The 24,998-nt window shown below is 29.7% G+C and overlaps 2 protein-coding genes across 14 annotated transcripts in view; one reads left to right on the top strand and one right to left on the bottom strand.

Moving 5' to 3' along the window:
• Nucleotides 1-386, bottom strand: part of LOC142319620 (abl interactor 2-like) — a 57,705-nt gene extending 57,319 nt beyond the window's left edge. For 12 of the 13 annotated variants that reach the window (XR_012755226.1, XR_012755219.1, XR_012755222.1 and 9 more), the window contains exon 1: nucleotides 257-386. Coding sequence is in view for 4 of the 13 variants with exons in the window: in XM_075357110.1 (XP_075213225.1) it covers nucleotides 257-281 (25 nt within the window). In the remaining 9 variants the exon portion in view is untranslated. The remainder of the gene's footprint in view (nucleotides 1-256) is intronic. The other variant, XM_075357107.1, reaches the window with a different exon arrangement.
• Nucleotides 345-24,053, top strand: LOC142319618 (non-homologous end-joining factor 1-like). Its single transcript, XM_075357104.1, has 5 exons — nucleotides 345-599; nucleotides 2,312-2,506; nucleotides 4,141-4,279; nucleotides 21,456-21,609; nucleotides 23,840-24,053. Exons 1-5 carry the CDS (start codon nucleotides 456-458, stop codon nucleotides 24,036-24,038), a joined length of 831 nt encoding a protein of 276 aa, XP_075213219.1. The 5' UTR covers nucleotides 345-455; the 3' UTR covers nucleotides 24,039-24,053.
• The last annotated feature ends 945 nt before the right edge of the window (nucleotides 24,054-24,998 follow it).

Here is a 24,998-nt window from a genome sequence, read left to right as displayed (position 1 = left end):
AACGTTGAAATCACTTAGGTTACACTAACAAGAATAAACATTTAATTAAATGAAATAAGTACACAATAAATCAAACTTGCTTTAAGTTTTTCGTACAGTAAAACACAAACTAACACTAGAGTACATAATGAACGATTTGTATTGGTGAAGGCAATCGAATACTCGTAGATTTCTATGCAGATTATTCCTATCAGAAATACAATTAGTGAATGCTTTTACGTAAACATAAATTCTGTTCGCAATTTAAACTACATACCTTGATAATAATACATAGTAACCATATAGATGTATTTTTATTAACCAAAAGAAGGACGTTTAACCGAAAATATTTGGTATAACGGAACAGAACCGCACTCAATATATATATAAATATATTTGTCGTACTACCATCTACCGCTATTTATAAGAACTATCGGTTTCGAGTGCAGTTTTAAATAATATTGGTCGTGTAGAAAATGTGGAAAAGAATTATGATTGATGACAAAGATTTCATAATACGAACATCAGTTACTGAAAATAAATATGATATACTTTTGTCAGATTTCAGCAAAGTTTGGTCAGAAATATTAACAGAGGAGCAAATACTTGAAAGATGTAAGGTAAGTAATTATATTTTGTATTTTCATTTTATAGATAACGTAACAATTTTATGTTGATTACTGATATGTAAATCTATTTAAATTAAAAATATGTAATCATAGAAAAAAATCGATTAAAATATATAATTATTTTACATAAATCTAAAGTGTATACAAATCTCCCTACAAGCTGCCTCTACTTGCCCGGTCAACACCACCCTTATAACCCAGTATGCAGAACACTTGCTACTGGTTGCTACAAAAATAATACCTCCAAATGATATTTCTTGTATTTATTGCTGTTTATTCTACCACATTCATTTAATTTTGTTATTATTTATTTATTTAAATTTGTCATTTAATTATTGTTTATTTCATATTTTATTTATTTATTCTACTGTAATTTATTATTTGAGCTACTATATAAATTATCTTGTATGAAATCATTTTATGTTTTACATTTATAAAATACAGTACAAATTAACATTTTAATTAATTAAATTAATTTTATGTTTATTATAGTACAAACTTAATATCTCTGTAATATTCATAGTTTTTTTATAATAAATTTAATAATGATTATAATTGCATTACTTTTATTCAAGTTTCTTTAACACTTTATTCATATATGTATTTTTTTGTACAATTTAATGGTTTTATTTTGTAGTTTTGTAGGCCTACAAAGCTCAAAAGAATATTAGTTGTTGGTGCATATGTGGTATTTAGAAATAATCTTTGTAAATAATTACATCATATCAAAGAAAATCATATCATTATAGCCTATAATAAATAAACAACTCCTTTCATATACTTTTGTATTACATCTATCTCTCTCTCTCTCTCTCTCTCTCTCTCTCTCTCTCTCTCTCTCTCTCTCTCTCTCTCTCTCTCTCTCTCTCTCTCTCTCTCTCATGCGCACAACACCCAAACACCACACCACTGGAACTGTGAAGCGCATAGTTCCATATAAAGATTTTTGTATCTTTTTCATAAACTGGGAGATGGTTACTTACATTAAGCTTAAGGATTATATATTGTATAAGTATAAAGAAAAAAGGACTCAAACACACACACACACACACACACACACACATATATATATATATATATATATATATATATAGGCAGTTCCACAGTGCCTATATGTAAGCCCTATTGGTTGGTATAGAGATGCTTCCTACATACTGTTTTTTTTTACTGCAGATCAACTAACTCAAATTGGATTCAACATATTCATACTATTCCTCATCCTCTCAAGTTTCCATTTTTGCTACAATGAAATTCCCAGGTTTGATTACTGGCAAAAATTTCAATTTCATGGCCTTTTGAGATTTTCGAATGAATAAATACCAGTTACAAAGAAAGAAATAAGCAGAAATCTCATTTAAGCACGATTTAAAAAGTATACATTTAGAACTACACATAGTCAACTAAATACATGCAGCTGCAGCATGAGACATCACGATTCTTCCTTAATTATTAGTAATTATTCAAGACTTTGAGACTCTCTTCCCCACAATAAATAAATTTAAAACTTGCATGTAGTTTGAAATCAAGTGAACTGTAATCAGAAATCTGACTTCCCCCTCTATGTATATGTTTACTTAAATGTCATTAGACATCATTTAGAACAATAATAATTTTTAACCATTCAACCAAAAAATGTATGAAGTGGGGATAATTCCTGTAAAATGTTATTTTAGTTGTTTTTAATTTATTATTTCTTTTTGTAGGAAATGAATCCACTTTATGAAGCTGAACCAGTTATACTTATTAAAAGAATATTTGAATTAATAGATCCGAAACAATTACAAATTAAGAAAGAACTTTTAAAAACTGGAAATCAACTTACGCTGAATTTCATCTCGTACTTGAAAGGTATCATTTTCAAGTTTCAGTTCATCCTCACTCTCACTACTCCTGAAAAGGTAAAAAAATAAAAAAAAGACATGATTTTATTAATTCTGTTATTAAACATTATTCACTATTCTGAAAACAAAATTAATGTTGTTTTTTTTTACAGTTATAACAAATTGCTTTTAGTAACAACTTCTTTTTTTCTATCACTTTTAATGAGCCAACTCAGGTACACAACATTTTTATGAGTGTTAGTCCGATTGATTTAAAAAAAAAAAATTGAAAAATTTTCAAACTAAAGAAAAACACCAACGTTTCAGTCTTTCTCAAAATCAGAAAATCAGGAATAATAAAATGTTTTAACATGTGGTACACAAAAATAACCTAACTTCCTTGTTCTTATTATTTATTAATGAATGATTTCCTAAAATCTCAAATCATTCATTGTTATCTTCTTTGCAAATGATATTAATGTAACTACACCTGAATTTTTTTTTTGCTTGATGAATTAATTCACAACATAAGCTCAAAGCTTGTCCACCACTGAAATTAGTGAAGTCTTTTAAATTACTTTGAAAGACTAGAAAATTATACATTAGCAATCAAAAATCATTCTCTAGTTGGGTCATAACTATTTGACTTTAAACAAGAGAAGACACAACTATTTCATTGTGCTTTTCAAAGAGACATTATAGCATAAGCTAACATTATACTTAAGCTGAAAAGGCTTATGTATAATGTATAAGGCTTATGTATAAGGCTTACTAGTCTATTAATATAATCATAACAAGAAATTTCTAGACTTGATAAATTTTCATCGGATGATTAAATTAAACTTGTCTGCAACAAAATCAAACCATTTTGAAGCATCTTGATAAAACACTACGGTTATAATTCTTAAATTTTTATTATGTTTATATATAACAATCTGAAATATAATATTATCATTCAGGACTTATTAAAAAAAATTAAAATATGTTTGCAAGATACAAAAAATAGGACAGTCAAATCATAATTTAAAAGTATGTATCATCTTAGTAAATAAAAAAAGATGGCATATAAAAGGGAGGTGTCTTCTTGTATATTGTTATTCTATTATTGTTATAATAATAACAATAATAGAAATTGTTATTTTAATTCAGTTAGTGAAGGAAATGAAAACAGGCACAAAATTGTAGACAGCACAATTTTTAAGATCCATTCAAATAATTTCAGCCCTATCTCAGCTGTTTAACAATTGATTTGAACAAATGAGGTATAAATTTTGTTTATAATGGAAAGCTTAATAAGTTATCTAATAAAAATGTAATATTTACAGAGCTAAAATATTTACTAATTAATCTAATAAAACTAATACTTATGGAACTATTTGTAATTAAAAGAATTAAATGGTCACCATTTCAGAATTTTCAGAAGTAAAATTTTGAACTTATTATTTTGTAGATGTTTTGGAAACATATACATCAAATTTCATTAAAATAACTGGTCTTTTTTATCTATGGAGTAGCATACATACTCATTCCTGATATGATCTATAACGTATAATTATACATAGATCTAAATAAAATATTTATTTATACATTGATTGTGACGGTGAGCTGATTTTATTTATGGGTTTTGTTGAAAAAATTCATTAAAATATCTTGATTGATTATGTTATTTATATATATATATATATTAATTTATATAATTATTCTGTTAACAGCTTTGTCAACATTTAACTTTTCCATTAATTCAAATGATTGAAGAGCTACAAGCGAGAGAAAAAATGTTATTTAATTTATTGGCAAAAAAAGATGCTGAGATTAACGAATATAAAATGGAAGGAGCTAAAATATCTCGACGTCAGTACCTTTATTAAATCTGTATATAATTACTAAAAAATTAATTCATTAATTTAATTCACAGAAAAAGAATAATCTAGTTTAGCTGATTATTAAATTTTGAATATCTTTACAATAAAATTTAATTTTAATGAAACCAACCTATGTAGTTTACTAGTCTACCTGGCTTTCATTTTTGCACTAACGGCAAGAAAAAATTCACTTCGTAAAAATTTCTCAGAAGAAATTTATTGACTTTCATAAAGTTGTAATATATTCATTATAATATAGCTAATTATGTCATTTTTCTCTTACTTTTAGCAGTTGTGTACATGGAATTATTGGCTTACTTCTTCAAATCATATCATGATCAATAAAATCTACTATGATGCAAGTAAACTATGATAGTGGAGAGTATAATTGCTTATGAGTATGATTACAGCATTAATTTTATAATTTTATTTATAACTAATATATTCTCAATATCATAATCAAAATTTAATAATAAAGCATGAATAATTGTTTGTAACAGATATTTAATGATACGCAAATTTATGTAATGTACAGATGCAGGATATACTATTATAAATGTTCACAAGCAATTAATTCTTAACCTTAATAATAAGAAATATCTGTATATTAGATTTTATCATAGTAAGCCTACATTTTAGCACGAACCTAGTAGTTTTGTTTACAAGCATTATCAAATTAATTATAATTTATTATAGTTATATGTTTCAATTGCTAAAAACAGTTGTAATTGGTAGATGTTATTGTTAAAAAAGGAAAAGTAAATAATAAATCAATTAAATATGTCTCTAATAAATAGAGCGAGCAGTCCTTTTGTCACCTATGAGTACTATCAGAACCCTAATGCAGTCTGGTGAAAGTGTATCAAGAAACTTTCAAAGACCATTAGAAATAGTGAAAAAAAAAATTAAAAAACTTCTCTCACTCTTTCCACAAATAATAATAATAATAATAATAGTTTAAATAGAAAAAAATTCATTGTTACTAGATTTTTAGTTTTTGATACATTTTGTAAAAACTGGATAAAGTGTTGGATTGGCGGCTCCTTTCAGATCTCAACCCAGGTAGTATGGCTTGTTTTCCCTTCCAGCATTCAATTTTGTTATTAACTTATTGGTACAAATTATATGCAATATTGTGGGTATAAGAATATCTCCATGTACAAAGTAAAGTTATTTTTAATATAAAAAATGAGAGAAATTTTAGCTTCAACATTAATTTAAATAATTATTTTAATAAAAAGAATTATATTCAATGTAAAAAAGTATTTATAAATTTAAAACTAACACATCATATCTAAGTTTTATTGTATTACTTAAAAATATTACCTTAAATACTATCAATAATAGAATTAATTTATCTAGTTTATTATCTTTATTTTTCATAAAAAAACTTAAATTAGGCAATTCAATTATTAATCTTAAAAAAATACAAACAAACATATGCACGCACAATCTTCAGTTAGAAAGTAAGAATATAAATATTTATACATAATAACGGAGACAGACTAATGTAAATAATTAAAAATAATAATAATCATTACATTTATTTAAACATAAAAACATTTTTGTTGGCCTTTATTCCCTTTTGTAATGGATAAATACACTTTTTTTTGTTAGGATATAATAAGACTGGTGATTGTTGAAAAACTGCAAAATAAGCTGTAAATTGAGCATGCACATTTAATAAATCAGTACCTGAATAATATAAATTATGATTTTCTTTTTAATATTAGCTCATAAACTAAAAAAATTCATTTAAGAAACCAGGCATCATTTTCTCCTATCATTTTATTCAGATAAATAATTTTTATATGTTATTAACTTAAGTATTCTTTAATAAGATGATAGTATCCTCATAAAAAAAATTTCATAAATGTTATGAGATATAACTTTATTAATAATATTATTTCACTTTCTTACAGGAAACATTTTATTTGATAACATTTTTGCCAATAGCCCTTCCTAATGACAACCTATTAAAGAGCATACATCGTAAATGAATGTTTACCATTCTTCATATTTATCATGAAGAATGATATTTAATTTTAATTCAAACTGTTGTAAACTTTATAAGACTGCTGAACAGAAAACTTAATCAAAAACACAACATTCATCTAATTTCCATTCTTATGTATCACTAGGCCAAGAAATCCCCAACCATAGTTTCAAAAAATTTTACTAACAAAAACTGAATAAAATCTCAACCAAGTTTTTATTAAAACTTGGTTTATTTGCAAATTTCATTAAATTTGGTTCAGCTGTTGTATGATTATTATATGATATTTTATTCAATTAAATAAATTTATTAAAATTTCAATTAAATTTATTCAATTTAATAACTGTGTGTTTAGTTATGTTTTACAACTTATTCTTAAAAAATATTAATATCCACCTCTATAAAACTGAAGGGCTTTATTCTAATTCTACCAATTTTAATAAATTACCAAACCATTAAAAAAATCCTCCACCAATTTATTTAAATAAAAGATTTTTTTTTACTCTCTATGAATTTTTCAAATACTAATTAAAGAAGCTTAGAATTTTCTGCATTTCTGTTCAACAAATACAGAAATATGTGCTTAAATAATTTTCATTAACACTTACTGAATGTGTTTTGTTTATTGTATTTTTTTTTTTTTTTGTTTATTATCTTCATTTATTTACTTTGTTATGATCAGGATTTTATCATAGTTTCTTTTGATCCATCCAGGCAAATTGTAATAGTTCCTTTTTTATTTGTGAAGTAGTACATTTATCCATTCCTGATATGATCTATGTATTGAATTATCTACCAATTCAAAATTATTTCTTTTTTGTTTAACGAAAAATTCATTACATGACCTCAAAACTTATGTGATAATATGAAATGGACTTATTTAGATGAAATTTATTTATTTCAATGCATTTTAGTACAACAATATCATGAAGAAAGATTAATCTAAACAATTTCTGTTTTCAAATTGTAATTTCCTTATGTTAGAGGAAATATGAAAACAAATCACATTTAATTGGGTGTTAAAGCTATGCACCAGATTTGTAAATTCATATGGTTAATCGGCAAATGGCCTGATAAGTGGGCAATCTTGGAGTTCCTACATAAAAAAAGCCCCATGCAGCGCTGCGAAAATTATAGAGCCATTTCTCTGATTTCATATGCGAGTAAAGTTTTGTTGTATATATTGCATGAACATCTACGATACTATCTAGATAGAGAAATTCCTGCACAGCAAGCCAGATTTTTCAAAGAAAATAGTACACATGAGCAAATTCTAAATATTAGACAATTGATAGAGAAAGCCAGAGAGTTCATCAATCCTCTTGTAGATTATGGCAATCCCTTTGACTCGGTCAGGTGGAAAGATCTGTGGCAAGTATTGAAACTGATGGGCATTCCTGATAATCTTGTTACTGTCATTCAGAATCTATATGTAAAGAACAGCTCAGTGGTTAGACACAGGGATATATTCTGCCCAGTCTTATTCAACATTTACAGCGACGATATCACCCAGAAGAGCCTGAAAAAATGGCATGGTGGTATGCAAATAGGAGCAGTGTATAACCAACTTAAGGTTTGCTGATGATATGACCCTGTTTGCAGGCTCTGAAGTTGAAATGAAGGAGTTCCTCAACCAAGTTCAGCAAGAAAATGAAACGCTAGGGCTGAAGTTAAACACTGGAAAAACAAAAGTTATAATTGTAGACACAGCCAACGATCTTCCAGTCAGTGATTCGCAGTGTGAGTTCGAAAAGGTGGACCATTTCATATATTTAGGATCCACAATAGATAAAGATGGAGGCTCACTGGCTGAAATTGACATTTATTTGGAAGAATAAGGCAATCACAAGAAATGCAAAGCTGAGACTGCTTCAAGTACTACTATTAGTCTTCCCAGTAGTCAGGTATGGAGACCTGAACCGTAAATGGAAGACTGGAGGAGAATTGATGCATTCAAAATGTGGGCTTATGAAGAATGCTCGGCGTCACATAGATGGAAAAGAGGACAAACAACTTGATTATAAACAAATTGGATATGCAAAGGAGGTTGTCTGCAGTATGTTTCCAGTGTAATCTCTACTTTTTCAGCCATATAATCTGTAGGTCTGGCAAAAATCTTGAGAAGCTAGTAATACAGGGAGAATCAAGGGCGGCAGGTCACATGGAAGACTGACAAAAAGATGGGTGGGCCAAATTGAAGAGGCGACTGGAGAAACGTTTGTCATATTGATTTGAATGGCAAAGGACCATGAGCTATAGCATGAAATTGTCAGTGCAATATGAATCAGGTCACCAGCTCTCAGACAGGAGACGAAGGTTTACTGATGGATACTCAGAGATTATTTTTTCAATAAAAAGTTCCTTTTAATAACTTTCTCAATAAATTTTCTGGTATTGTTGGTTATTAGTGGAACTTGTCTTGCAATGATTTAAAACAATCATTTATGTAATCCGATATATTAATATATGTTATTCTTGTTCATTTAATAAATTATTTTTATCAAATAGCTTCGTTTTTAAATTTTTTGTTACTGAAGAATGTTGAGATCTTGGTTTTTAATGTACCGTATGTAACATTTGAATGTTTTGGTTAATCCATTCATTTTACACATCCTATTTGACTTGCACTGTATCCAAAATAGGTAATTAACACATCTTTAAAAGAGAAGACAAAGAAAGTTTGTAGAAGGCCTACTATAACTAATTCACCTAACACATCATATCTTATCATTCTGTAAAGTATAAACATGATATTTTATCATGTTACATTATGTAATTCAAGGATCATTCAGAAAGTTCTCAGCCTAATATAGAAAATGCAGGATTTTTTTCAATTTTTAAACATATTCACCTTATAATTCAATATATTTAGACCAATGACTTTCCAACTTTTTAATACCCACAGTATAATGCAATTTATCCAGCTAATAAGCAGTAATATCAGTTTTGACTACCTCATTTGAAGTAAATCTTCATCCAGCGAGTCATTTTTTAGGTTTGGGAAGAGAAAGTAACATGGTGCATGTGGAAACACTTCAAAGCAAATACAGTTCATATGAAAACACTTCAAAGCATACATCATCAAGTTTCGCAGCAACAACCTGGAACATGTGTGTAAGAGCATTATCATGATGAAAGAGGACTTTCTGTTTATACAGATGTGGCTGTTTAGGTTGAATAGTACCCTTCAATTGCTCCAGTAGTAAAGCATACCGGTGCATTGCTCGTGGATACCGGTGTTCTTTGGTGGTTGGGTTTCAATTAACCACTCATCTCAGGAATGGTCGAACTGAGAATGTACAAGACTACACTTCATTTACACTCATACATATCATCATCCTCATTCATCCTCTGAAGAATTATCTAAACGGTAGTTACCGGAGGCTAAACAGGAAAAAGAAAGTAGTAAAGCATAATACTTCCTGGTGATGGGCCTGCCTTTTTCCAGTAGTCTATGAGTACCACATCACAAGAATCCCAAAAAAACATAGCCATGACTTTTCCTGCAGAAGGAACAATTTTCCATTTTCTTTGGCACACTTTCACCTGTTCCCATTTACAATTTAGACTGCTATTTGGTTTCTGGCCTGTATTGGTGAATTCACGTTTCATTTACTGTTATAAAATGTTGAATAAATTCAGTAGAATTGCATTTAAATAAGTCTATACATTGTTACAGAAGTGTTCAGTCAAATGCTTTTTTGGTCAAAACTTAACAGACGCAGCACTCACCGAGCAGAAAGCTTTTTCAGACCCAAAACATCATGTAAAATGTAGTGGACATGGTTTGTCAAGATGTTTGCGATGTCTGGAAGCTTGTGTACTTTCAGTTGGCGATTATTTAATACTGTATTGTAGATTTTTGTAATAATTTCATCAGTGGTAGTGGTTTTTGACATCCCGAGAGTTCATCATCTTGAATGGATCCTTGACCATGTTTAAATTCTGCAGCCCAATTTTTTACCATTGAAAATGAGGGGGAAGAATCCTTTAAAGTGGAATCTAGCTCTTTTTGTATGAACATCAGGAATAAACTTTTTTTCATAATGTTTTTAAGAACATTATGATAGGTCAACTTTAATTTTATATATTTTTCAGAAAATGTCAAAACTTGTTTGCTTTACCCAATAACTGCATTTAAGCAACTAAACACAGGCATCTGAAACTTTACCGTCTAAAGGATTATCCTTGATAAATACCATAGTTATAAGTTCATATTTATACAATCTCTGTATCAGGCTGAGAACCTTTCAAACAACCCTGGTACATACACCTTTGTCCGGTATATTTTAGTCACTTTTGTCAAAAACTACACTGAATAACCTGATATAATAAAACATCTGACACTAATAAGTTGCACTGAAGATACATAACACTAATAAAAACAAGCAAGTCATACAACATACACAAGATCATACAGAATACTGACAAAACACAATCTAAAAAATACAGCAACCTAGGAGTAGGCAAATTAAACTGTAGTAATTATAAATATTAAATAAGAGAGACTGAATGGGCATACACCCATTACAGACTCAAACACAACAACATTATCTGTAAAAGATCACTATATTATGTTCCTAATTCCACAACATGCAAATTTTAGACATAGCATATAAAAACAAAGATGTAAACATTTGAATTACATGAAATTTACAAACTCATAGAATTTGACAGAAACAAATGATTAAACAAACATGTATCAATGAAACAAGCACAATATTGATTAAATGCATTATTTGATTATCATACTAAAAGGTTTTCTAACCTTCTTAAGACAGGTGCTGTTAACAACAATGCAACCAGAAACTCCTTTGAAGAGGTTACAGAACATTGGCTGCAAAATACCTTTAAAATTTAAAATGTACGTTAAAGTGTTGTAACCATAATGATTGTCGCTGAATATGATATAGCTATCCCTAGGAATAACAAGCAATCCATGTCAGGGTTAATATGAAAAATGAGGAATGAAGTGGGTTGCTGCTGCCAAATATATGTTTGCACAGCATGCTAATCCCATCAAAATCCATGTGATTTTCAGCTCAGCAAGTCGTACTTTCATTCTGTTCACCACAAGGACTGGCTGTAAAATGAATATCAGAGAAAGCAGCTGTGACTGGTGCCTTTTGTATCTCAGGCAGTTTACATGTGTCAGTACTGTATGAAAGACTACTGTGTAAATTAATCTTTAATCTTTCTGTAGTGTAACAATGCATTATGTACACTTCTTTGACATAAAAGGTCATAGAATTATAGTTACTTTAATTTGAAAACATTTTCATAATTTTTAATGATATTTTTTTTAATCAAAAAATTTATATTCTTTCTGTATATTTATATGTCAAATAAAACTTTTATATTAGTGAATCACATTGGACATAAAACTGGTTTCATAAATTTTATTGAAGATAAATTTAATTTATTCTGGTGGTAATAAAAAACCCATATAGTACAACCATAAAATTTTTACTTAAATAAAGAGAAAAGTCAAATATATGTTGGTCCAATAGCAACTATCTTCTGCATAATTTGATAAGAAATATTATTATTTATTTTTATATTATTAATGTGCACATTATTCGACTAGTGGACAATAAACAACACCCATGGCCTAACATGATGACGAGGTGTGTGATAAGAAATAAGATGGTAAGAAATATAACATGACTGTTTTAACCTAAATCATTTTTTAATAATACAATTAAACAATATCTCAAAATTATATTTTCATTTACTTGTTATGTAAAATCTCATTCTACTAGTACATTTCTGTGAGGATGATTTCATAGTTATTTTTACGTTATAATTAATTAATAGGTTAAAATTAAACAGTAATAAAAACAATAACTTACAATAACATTGCTAATCTATGAAATTTTCAAAGAATTCCAAATCTTCATCTTCTTCATAAACTGTTTCCATTTTACTTGTTATAAAAGACTGTAGGATCTATCAAAAATAACTTTAGCTTGATTCATTGAAATTTATGTAAAAGAACACCAAATAAAATATTTATAATCTGAGTAATGGGAATTTAAACAGTAAATGACTAACGGATTTCTATTGAATTATTTCATATCTGACTGTACTCTTAAAGATATGATGTTTTAAATTTTAAATGATAAAATGGTTTAAATATTAATAGATAAAAGGTTAATTTTATACTTACATATATATATATGTTTAATATTAAACTAATGGATTAGCTAATATTTTTAATTGTATCAAATTAAATGAAAACATTTCAATTAAACTGTTTACATATAAATTAGATAAAAGTTCAATTTATATAATACTTCCCACTTTATTATTTGTAATATTTATTTTATTAAGCATGATAAAGCTAATAAAAAATGCAGATTTTACTTCAGTAATAAATTATCACTTGTTATAAAAAAAAACTGACACTGAAGAGGTGTCCCTTAAAAAAAATAAATAAATAAATATTAGAAAAAATCTACCTAAAAATATTATTTATATAGATTTAATAATTCAAAATAATTAGTAATTTATTGCTCCTAGAATTTTTAACAAATATAATACCACATGACAAAACTACCAGCTTAAACTGGTATAATATTTTTTAATTAATATTATAATAAACGTAAAATGTTTGGAACACCAGTTGATATATGTGTTTGGACAGTTATATTAAAGAAGAAAAAAAGATGGAAATAATTAATTTTAGTTTAACATAAAATTTATCATATAGATAATCTTGGTAGTCTGAACTACTTGAGGCTAGATATCAGTATCAGTACCAAAATACTAAAAATATCAGACTCCTGGGTGTCAATACCCAGCAAAAGATAATTCAAGAAAGAATATAAACCTATTGGTAGACAGCAACTGAGATTTTTTAATTAAATTAATTGCTACAATGGTTTATAATATCTAATTTTGTTGCTGCAAAATTCATCAAAAAAATATTTTTGTGTGTGAAATATTTGATAAAAAAAAAAATTAAAAAAGGTTTCTGGCATTTTTTTCATATTACAATGAGTCATGCCCTGTAATTGGATGTAATTATAGGGCATCTTTGCCCAGCCAAATGTACACAGAAGGAACTGCTTGAGACAACTAAAAATGCACTTGATGTCGCTAATTTTTAGTACACTATTGTTTAAGCGCCTGTGAACTGTGATATTATACCTGTGTATTATACCTGTTTTCATGTTCTTACAGTTTTAATCCTTAATGTAAATTTTTTCAGCTTCATTCTGTTGGATTTAAACCTTCCAATGAATTTTTTTGATTTAATTAAAATTTAGTTTAAAATAATACTTCTGATATGGTATAATAAATAAACATGCTCTGCTCTTCAGCCCATTTTAGGTCTATCTTGATGGCTGACAAAAGCTTGTGATGGGGTTGCTGTGGTGCATGATCAATAATATTGTATTAATAAGTTCAAATAGTTTTAAGATCAGTAAATATTGTCTCTTTTTTCTTATTCCTTGAATCAGCACCATTATATTTCTCTTACCATAAATGCTGATACATCTGGATCTTACTGAACTAATTAAGTTTTTAATAAATTTCCAGATGCTACCTCTTGAACTTCATGTCTAAGTCAAGGTCTTTTTTTGTTATTATCACTTGGTTTAATTCACAACTGTAATAATCCTCATTTTAGATCTTGGCAGCTACAGTTTCCATAATTTAATAGAAGTGCTTGGAGGTACCTTTCTCTAGAGAATGAAAATCATTCATACATCAAAGAACATGTTCTGATATGGTGGGGCTGGTACGACAGAGTAGCATTGGCTGAAATTCAAAGATTGCACTACTATTATAATCATCAGCATATCACGTGGGGGCAAATGAAATTTATTTATTTTTTTGCGATGAATTTAAAACAAAATAAAATACCAGCAGCAGCAATGCAGATGAGAACAAGGAAGTACAACCACCTTTTGGTTCAAACACTTTGATTACAGGGCCTTCTTCTATGATTCAAACCAATGTGCAACATAGTGAAAGTGAAATTGCAGTCAAGGTTGTCATAAAGATGACAGTGGAAAATTCTTTCGGCCTGGCAAGCACTATGCCGGTACATTTGTAAAATCTCTTGGACCTTTGAAGAGCTACAATTTTGTGACAGATGCTAAACAACCCAAGAGGAAATTCAGTCACCAATGGCTGGATGCACTTTCACCATCGCTAGCTTACTCAAGGCAACTCAAAGGTGCTTTCTGTAAATATTATGTGTTGTTTTCACTATCAGTCAGAACAATGAGAGGTGGTTTGGGTTCTTTTTTCATCAGACCTTTCATTAAGGACATGCATGATTATTACAAAGCACATGTACAGTCCCAGGGACATCAGACAGCAATGGAATCTGCAAAATCATTCACGGAGGCATTCACGGGAACCAGTGAACATCCAACTTCACCAGTCTTCACAAAAATAAATAGAAAACACAAAAAAAGTACTGTTCTCAACTGTTTGCTGCATCATTTTTTCCATCATACATAATTTCCTCCTAGAGGCAAAAATCTGGGTGAAGACGTACTTATCAAATTATGCAATTTTCTTATTAAAGCAGGTGAATCACAACTAAAAGACCATTTTGAGCATGAGCTGAAAAACACATCATACCAATTGCCTATCATCCAAAATTAAATAACTGATCTATGTGACACTATAATCAGGGATCACATCATTACAAGGGTTAAAAAAGCTTATGTTTATAGCCTAAAACCTAAACCGACAACGATTGTTAACGTCTATATGCCTACAAGCGCCCATGATGATGATGAGGTAGAGTGTGTATACGAAGAGATTGATGAAGCAATTAAACACGTCAAAGGAGATGAAAATTTAATAATAATTGGAGATTGGAATGCAAGCATTGGAAAAGGCAAGGAAGGAAATATACTGGGTGAATACGGGCTGGGCAAAAGGAATGAAAGAGGGGACCGAAAAATGGAGTTTTGCACGAAGTATAATTTAGTAATTGCCAACACCCAATTTAAAAATCATAATAGAAGAATATACACTTGGAAAAAGCCAGGCGATACTGCAAGGTATCAGATAGATTATATCATGGTTAAGCAAAGATTTAGAAATCAACTCGTTGACTGCAAAACTTACCCTGGAGCAGACATTGATAGCGACCATAATTTGGTGATAATGAAATGTAGATTGGGGTTTAAAAACCTGAAGAAAAGGTGTCAGATGAATCGGTGGAATTTAGAGAAGCTTGAGGAAGAGGAGGTAAAGAAGATTTTTGAGGAGGACATCGCAAGAGATCTGAGTAAAAAAGATAAGGTAGAAAATGTAGAAGAAGAATGGGAGAATGTTAAAAAGGAAATTCTTAAATCAGCAGAAGCAAACTTAGGCGGAGTAAAGAGAACTAGTAGAAAACCTTGGGTTTCAGACGATATATTGCAGCTGATGGATGAACGTAGAAAATATAAGAATGCTAGTGATGAAGAAAGTAAAAGGAACTATCGGCAATTAAGAAATGCTATAAACAGGAAGTGCAAACTGGCAAAAGAAGAGTGGATTAAAGAAAAGTGTTCAGAAGTGGAAAGAGAAATGAACATTGGTAAAATAGACGGAGCATACAGGAAAGTTAAGGAAAATTTTGGGGTACATAAATTAAAATCTAATAATGTGTTAAACAAAGATGGTACACCGATATATAATACGAAAGGTAAAGTCGATAGATGGGTGGAATATATTGAAGAGTTATACGGAGGAAATGAATTAGAAAATGGTGTTATAGAGGAAGAAGAGGAAGTTGAAGAGGATGAAATGGGAGAAACAATACTGAGATCTGAATTTAAGAGAGCATTAAAAGATTTAAATGGCAGAAAGGCTCCTGGAATAGACGGAGTACCTCTAGAATTACTGCGCAGTGCAGGTGAGTTAGCGATTGATAGATTATACAAACTGGTGTGTAATATTTATGAAAAAGGGGAATTTCCGTCAGACTTCAAAAAAAGTGTTATAGTCATGATACCAAAGAAAGCAGGGGCAGATAAATGTGAAGAATACAGAACAATTAGTTTAACTAGTCATGCATCAAAAATCTTAACTAGAATTCTATACAGAAGAATTGAGAGGAGAGTGGAAGAAGTGTTAATGGAAGACCAATTTGGTTTCAGGAAAAGTATAGGGACAAGGGAAGCAATTTTAGGCCTCAGATTAATAGTAGAAGGAAGATTAAAGGAAAACAAACCAACATACTTGGCATTTATAGACCTAGAAAAGGCATTCAATAACATAGACTGGAATAAAATGTTCAACATTTTAAAAAAATTAGGGTTCAAATACAAAGATAGAAGAACAATTGCTAACATGTACGGGAACCAAACAGCAACAGTAATAATTGAAGAACATAAGAAAGAAGCCTTAATAAGAAAGGAAGTCCAACAAGGATGTTCCCTATCTCTGTTACTTTTTAATCTTTACATGCATCTAGCAGTTAATGATGTTAAAGAACAATTTAGATTCGGAGTAACAGTACAAGGTGAAAAGATAAAGATGCTACGATTTGCTGATGATATAGTAATTCTAGCCGAGAATAAAAAGGATTTAGAAGAAACAATGAACGACATAGATGAAGTCCTACTCAGGAACTATCGCATGAAAATAAACAAGAAGAAAACAAAAGTAATGAAATGTAGTAGAAATAACAAAGATGGACCACTGAATGTGAAAATAGGAGGAGAAAAGATTATGGAGGTAGAAGAATTTTGTTATTTGGGAAGTAGAATTACTAAAGATGGACGAAGCAGGAGCGATATAAAATGCTGAATAGCACAAGTGAAACGAGCCTTCAGTAAGAAATATAATTTGTTTACATCAAAAATTAATTTAAATGTCAGGAAAAGATTTTTGAAAGTGTATGTTTGGAGTGTCGCTTTATATGGAAGTGAAACTTGGACGATCGGAGTATCTGAGAAGAAAAGATTAGAAGCTTTTGAAATGTGGTGCTATAGGAGAATGTTAAAAATCAGATGGGTGGATAAAGTGACAAATGAAGAGGTATTGCGACAAATAGATGAAGAAAGAAGCATTTGGAAAAATATAGTTAAAAGAAGAGACAGACTTATAGGCCACATACTAAGGCATCCTGGAATAGTCGCTTTAATATTGGAAGGACAGGTAGAAGGAAAAAATTGTGTAGGCAGGCCACGTTTGGAATATGTAAAACAAATTGTTAGGGATGTAGGATGTAGAGGGTATACTGAAATGAAACGACTAGCACTAGATAGGGAATCTTGGAGAGCTGCATCAAACCAGTCAAATGACTGAAGACAAAAAAGAAAAAATGTTTATAGCATTTTGGCTGACAAAACCAAGTATATTCCTGGCAAATAACAGCTGGATTACATTTCTTCAATGAAAAGGCCAACAAAATCAAAGAAGAATTTTTAGACTTTGTAGAGCTTGTACTTAACACCAAGAGTGCTGCCAAAACCATTGAAGATTTTGTGACAAACTTAAACCTAGACCGTGATAAGCGTGTGGGGTTAGGCTTCAACAGATGTTCCACCATGTCTGGAAAAAAGGTGTGCAGGCGATCTTGAGACAAAAGTACAAAAAAAACTTCTAATTCCATAGCCCTACTCACACTTAACCTTGTTATGAATGACTTAAACATTTCCAGAAATTTGAAACTGCATTAGAACTATCAAAGAGATATAACAGTTTTGCACAAGTCCGTTTAGGACACAAGCTTATTGTTAGCATTTCTAGATTCTGTGACTAGGTGATCAGAGAAAAACAAGAGCATCTGTGTTTTTAAGGATCACTTCGTTGGTATTGTAAATGCATTAGAGACCTTAGCTGAAGAGGGAAATGCAGCATTAAGAAAAAATGCTTATCAAATAGATGCAGCAGTGTGTAGATTTTCATTTATTGTGTCACTAGCATTAATTGCTAAGTATTCCGCTATAATGAAACCCATAGCAAATGCCCTTCAATTGAAGAACATTTGCCTTTGTGTTTTTGACACAGTCAAAGCCAACTAGCACATTCAAACTATTCTTGACATGCTAGGAGTTAATCGGGAAAATGTGGAGAACACCACAACTACCATTTTAAACAAACAGGCGACATTGCAATGTATTTGAATGTTGATATAACCAGCACCCCCATTGCTGACCAACAGAAGCATAGAAGCAATCGTTCAGCCAAAAATCCATCCAAATTTTAGAAAAGATTCCATATCATCTTTAGAAGTAAGATTTTCTGCAGAAAAATTAACTGCATTTCCACTGATAAATTTCTATCCAATTAACATCAGACGTGTTTCATTGAATGAATGGAGTGAAAGTAAGTACTTTCACTCCATTCATTACACAAGATGAAGTCATCTTGTGTAACTTTCTACAATTTAGAAGTTGAAGGAGAAAGGAATTGTGGTTCAAAATGTGGAATGAGGTACATGCTGACCCCCCATAGGGGAAGACATTCTCCACCACCCCCTACATTCCTAGCCCTTATGGCTTTACCAGAGGTCATCTCCAAAACCTCGGCTTTTGACATATTTCAGTCCGTCTCTGCCAGGATCCCACCGATGCGACGAGTGACATTTACATCGGTGTACTACTATTTAATGAACTCAAAACAAAACACATTTTACAGAGTCTTAAGTGACTGAAAGAACTTAACTAAACAAAGGAACTAAACTACCTATCCGTAAAAGGTAAAAGTGAGTTCAACACACAACACGAAACATAAAAATACTACATGGAACAATAACATCACAGTAACACTGAAACAAAACAAAAAACAAAAACAATTTATAAAACAAAACATAATACAAGAGAAATCCAACCACGGCTCTACATCTCCTCAGTGATCCTTTCTTTTGCTAAGTATACTATAAAACTCTCCACTATTGCCCCATTTGGCCTGGCTCCTCCAGTTTACACGCAGATCCAACATCGAGCCGATAATATCAAGCTGACAGATGGTCTCCATGCGCATTAACTCGTACTTCTAGCATTCATAAAAAACATGGTAGGTGTCATCCAATTGTCCACACTGAGAACACATCTCAGAATCTACCAGGCCGAATTTCTGCAGTCTGTTCCTAAAAGTACCATGACCAGAAAGAAATTGCGTCACATATTTATTAGAGTGTACCCAAGAGGCGTCCGCAAACCAACAACATTTGGAAAGAGATCATGCATGTAATACCCACACTCTGTCTCATCCCATCTAACTTGCCACAAGACATTGGCATGTTATTCAATTTCTCGAACTTTATCCAAAGTCAACTCACTGGACTTCATAGCAACATACCACTGCTGCTTCTCAGATGCAACAGGAAGTGCCAGACATAATTGAGGTTATAAAAGAGCAAATCGTTTTATATGACTGTTAGAAAGGCTGTGCTGATATTACTTTCACAGTCCTGCACATTAAGTACTATCAAGCTTCAATTAGTTCCCTTCATCATATTAAAACACGGCTAAGAAGCACCGCTGGTGAAAACAGGTTAAATGGATTAGCTATGTTAAGCATTTTCCAACAATGGGTTTTCACTAATGAGGAGCAATTAGTTGAAGCTGTAGTCAGTCAATTTGCATCGAATCCTTGCAAACTATTGTTACAAAATTAGATTTTTAAAATAAATATTTTATTCTTCCTTTTGTTATTATATATTATTGCATAGTAACCCCCCTCCTCATGGACTACCCTTACCCAATGAAGGAGATTACATTCAGAAAGCTGCCCCTTCCGTTTTGAACTGGTTATGTTCCTGATTATAATTAATGTGTATGTGTAATATTATCATAACTACAATGTTTCCTCCAATTACTCCTACTTCTCTAATCTACAAGTCTAATGCAGCTCCTCTGTGGGTTGTTCATCTCTTCATATTCCATCTCCTTTACTTATCCTTTATCCCTTCAATGGGAATCAGGTCAGCTACCATCTTCATTCCATCAATAACATTACATTCTAATAGCTGATAGGGTAGCCACTTTCCACTGCTTTCTTGGGTGTAGTGGGATAGTGACTCTGTCTATTGAACTCCAAGTACTTTTGTTTGTTATTGAGGATTGTACAAAGTCTTAACTAAAAGCCAATTTGCTCAGTTGTTAAAGCTAAGCCTCTTATTCCTAATAAAACCTAATCTAAGAACTAACAATATTGTAATATGCTTTTTTCTTGCAAAAAATCCACATAAATCAATTTTAAGTGGCTTTTATTGAATTACTGTATAGCATATTTTCGAACAAATGGGCCATATTTTTTTCAACTATTAAATTATTTTGCCTCTCACATTATGGCAATTATTATTATTATCAATATTTGTTAATAAAATTTGTTTAAATATATTTAAAATTACTAAATGATTAGCCATTTTATGTAAACTGTTTGGCAGAATATTATTTTTATAATCCATTATAAAATATTAATGTGAAAAAGTTATGCTTTATGTTAGAGTTCTTTAGAAACTTTACTAACTTAGACTATGTATACAGCTTTTGAATCTCACCCAAATTCAAAACAGTTTTGTTTAATGATTCTTTATGTAAAAAAAATTATTCACGTAATAACAACTGAATGTGTTATTTTTGCTAAAAAGAATAACCACTTATTAAGAAATAACAAACAATATCCACTTCTATCAAATCACACAACAGAGCTGTTTTCATATAACTCAATATAACACATCACTTATGAGAAAAGGCCTTATTATGCTGCCATTGCCATTTTTTATCAATTTATTATCGAACTACAGTATTTAAAAAATGTTTCTTCAGTTTATTTAAAATACATAAAAAGTTTTTTTTCTCTAAGAATTTTTAAAATTATGCTAATTAAAGACGCTCGGAATTTTCTATACTTCTGTTCAAAGTATATATACAATATGTACTCAAATATTTTTCATTATACTTTACAAAATAAATTGTTAATAATTTTGTATTATTTTTTATATTTATTACCTTCATGTACAAGTATGTAAATTACTTCATAATTTAATTTAATTTCATATATGAATCGCAACAATTTTTATTTTATAATTAATTATATATTTTGTGATGCTGCCCAGGAAATTACTGGAGCAGTGGTCTACCATAATCAATCCATTCATAATGTATTCATGTGATCAAAATAAAGATTTAACACTATTTCATTGTATAATAATAAGCAAATAAACTAAAATTTTCCTAAAGATTGCTTTAATTTTCAGAAAGTGTCATTACTGAACCGTTCAATGAACAGAAATTCTTAGAAAATTGTTCTACTAATGGAGAAAGCAGATCATTAAAAAATTTACAGTTTCCATTTTTATATTTTGAAGAGTCATGTGCAGAACTTTATGAAGAATGTGCCAAAAGAAAAAAGTACGTTTTAAATTTATTATTTAAATCATTAAATTGGTTAATTTATTATTACTACTTTTTTTTTTAATTTTAGAAGATTATTCACTGCAAAAGCTCAAGGATATTATCGGATTTGTTTTGTAAATTATATCAGTAGCATCTGCTGTGGTTATAGGTAATTAAATCCCATTATGTACAAAGTTCCCCATTCAAGAGGAAACTAAATTTTATTTTATCTTTCAGTTTTAATAGGTGAACAATCTGGAAAATGGGCCCTTTTTCTGAACAAAAAAACCATCTTAGCATTTTAACAAAAATAAATTCTATTCAGAAAAAGAAAATATCCAAAAGAAAAATTTCAAACCGGTGTGTAGAAAATAAAAAAGAAGAAATAATACTGTGAGGTTGTAATAACAGTGTGTACGATTTTGTTCATTAGGATTCAGTTATCAGCACTGTCTGCAGTAGTTAGCAGATAATTTTATAAGACCATCACCCAAATGACAGTTTTGCTGTTGAAGGCAAGGTAATAAAACTTAAATTGTAATAAAAGCATTAAATTACACTAAAAAAATTTTAAATTTTTCAAAAAATATATTAACTTTCACAGTTATAAAGTTATACTGTGCAGCTGTACAGTATACTATATAAAGTAAAGTATGCTAAAAATTTAATGAAGGAACACGTAAATCTTGAAATTTCATGACCCCTTTAAGAAAAAAGTAAACAATTTTACAATTGAAAAACTCCAGAAGAATAAAAGTATGTATATTGGTCTGTTTTTGCTTGACATCTTCATCCTTCATGAACAAATTTGAATGAAATTTGGCATGATTATTTCTGTATATGGAGCATTGATGCCAATTCATTATGGTCACAATCGATCAAGGGAGCAGGGAGATTCATATTTCAAAATATTGCTCAAAGGATAGATGTATTTTTTTACATAATTTAATGTTCCTTAAGTAGCCAAGATATTTTTTGATAGTTTTTGGTCTTATTCAAAGCCCAATAAAGGGCAATAAATTGGGTGGGGGGTTAACAACTTTTCCTTTTTTATAGTTTCCGAACTCAAACTTAGATTCTTATACTAATTAGATGATTCTACTACATTAGTATGTCACTTTAGCTATGTAGTAGGGGAGTTTTCATTCAGGGGTGGGGATAATACTTTTTTTTTTCTTTTTTTCATCAGTTACTGTTTTGTTTGATATCTACTGACTAACTATAATGAAATTTTGTACAATGACTTCTGAATATGGGTCACTGTTGTGACTTAACTTTGGTTACAACCGGTCAAGGCGGTAGAGAGGTACAGTCCCATATATCAGAATGTCTAAATCAGAATTGTACTTAAAAGTAGAATAATTTTTTTTATGTAATTCATTACTTGTGTACTTACATATAAGATTAATTATTTTTTATTAATTTATTAGGAAAAAATATTTAATCTATATTAAACATTAGATATATTTTTCTTTTTCTAAAATTGATCCTTTAGGGAATCATATTCCTCTGCACTATACAAATTATATTAATCCGATCAACCCAAGTACAGAATTAATAAAATAAAATAAAATAGGATGACACTTACCTTATTCCATAATCCAAGCAGGAGCGCTTTCGCGAGTATCTCGCATCATCAGTTGCTTTATAATTTTTCAAATCTTTTGTTGCAAATTACACATTAAAATTCAAATTGAGATTTAAAATTGTTAAAAGATCCTTTTCCAATTAAATCAAGACAGAAATAAAACTAAACTTTTTTTTTATATTCAAAATTTTAAATTGTTAATTAAAATTAAAAATTGCATTTATACAAAATATGAAGTGAAATATGAAGAAATAAAAAATTAAAATCAAGGAAAGATTTGAAGAATTATAGAGCAACTGATGACACAAGGTACTCGTGAAAGCGCTCTTGCTTGGATTATGGAATAAGGTAGATGTCATCTTATTTTATTTTATTAATTCTGTTATTTTGATCGGATTAATATAATATATATATATATATATATATATATATATATGTAATTAGTAATTACTATTACAGTATAAGTAATATGTTTACTACTATAACTGAAGATGGATATTATGATTCATTACTTGTAATGTTCTTTGATTTGTATTTATTGATAATAAACAAAGTGCTAGTAAGGTAACCACTTGAAAGAATAGAATTTTATTATTTAAAGTAGACAAAAAAAATTTTTTCATTCATAATATATTACTTGATTTATTGTTGTTTAAGAGTGTTTGAAGAAGCATTAACACCAAAAAAGAAGGTAATGAAAGAAGAAAAACTAACTGATGTAAAGACTACAGTAAAACCAGAAACAAGTAAATCAAAAAAAGCAAATGAAATTATTTATGATGAAGAGGTAAGTAATTTTTACAATAGGATTCAATATTTGATACAACATATCAAGACACCTATTCTAACCTCTTAACTGATTAAAATGTATTGTGTTACACCTACTAGAAACAGCGTGCATAATTTGTTAATTGAAAACAGACAGTAGTATATATTTTTAACAGATTATTAATTCACCATAACATAACCCGACATATGTGAATATGTAGGGAATAATGATTTAAGGTAATATATTTATTTGAACTGAGGTCAGATTATGTCAAAAGAGGTACCGACTGGAGTCACTTTCTCTGTGAGTAATAATGGTCACATACAGTCAACCAGTAACTGTGATGTACTGTACTGAGAAAGTTTTTACTTGTAAAATTTTACATCATCACTAGCATTTATATAGACTTGGAATACTAATGTGTAATAGTATATTTGTCTCAGAAAAGGGAACATGAAACCACTTAACTCCTAATTTTACTTAGTGGGCATCTGATACAGATTGTTTAATATTCTTGAGAGGGGCTGTGACATTTTCACGAGCCTCTACATTGATAATCATAAAACTGAAAAGTTGTTATTATCAACATTTAGAGCCTTCCAATCCTATTATCACGGTATTTTTTAAACAGCAGTCAGTTTCAAAGCCATCACATCTGATTATAAAATCTGACACGTTAATATGTTAGTCAAAAAGTGTAGAATTTTTTTTATACTTTTCAAATAAATTATTGAATTTTTTCATAAGCTCTCTTTACAGAACTATTCCAAAAATGAACTTCCAATTAACTGTTAGAAATAAATCTGTAGCTAACAACACAGTGCATAACCACCAGTAATTTCTACATGCTTATCTACTGTCATTCTATTTTGTGCTGTTGAAGCAAAGACTGGTAAAATAGAATATTATTGTCATTTCTACCAAGAGTAAGGCACATGACAAGATTTATTTTTCACACGTTTAGTACCTAATGGCTACAAAATCCATTGACAATTGAACCTTGTTAATGGTAAGAATGAGTGCATTACAAGTATTCCATTTTGGGCA

This window comes from Lycorma delicatula, chromosome 2, assembly GCF_047948215.1.
Source record: "Lycorma delicatula isolate Av1 chromosome 2, ASM4794821v1, whole genome shotgun sequence".
Taxonomy (NCBI): Eukaryota; Metazoa; Arthropoda; class Insecta; order Hemiptera; family Fulgoridae; genus Lycorma; species Lycorma delicatula.
The sequence above is the reverse complement of the archived record's forward strand: the minus strand, read 5'-3'. Positions and strand labels throughout refer to the sequence as shown.

What these genes read in the sequence shown, in the direction of transcription:
- LOC142319618 (XM_075357104.1), top strand. Translation starts at nt 456, where the DNA reads ATGTGGAAAAGAATTATGATTGATGACAAAGATTTCATAATACGAACA. An exon ending in CTCTCACTACTCCTGAAAAG is followed by an intron (nt 2,507 to 4,140) that starts GTAAAAAAATAA and finishes TTCTGTTAACAG; the next exon opens with CTTTGTCAACATTTAACTTT. An exon ending in GAATGTGCCAAAAGAAAAAA is followed by an intron (nt 21,610 to 23,839) that starts GTACGTTTTAAA and finishes TTGTTGTTTAAG; the next exon opens with AGTGTTTGAAGAAGCATTAA.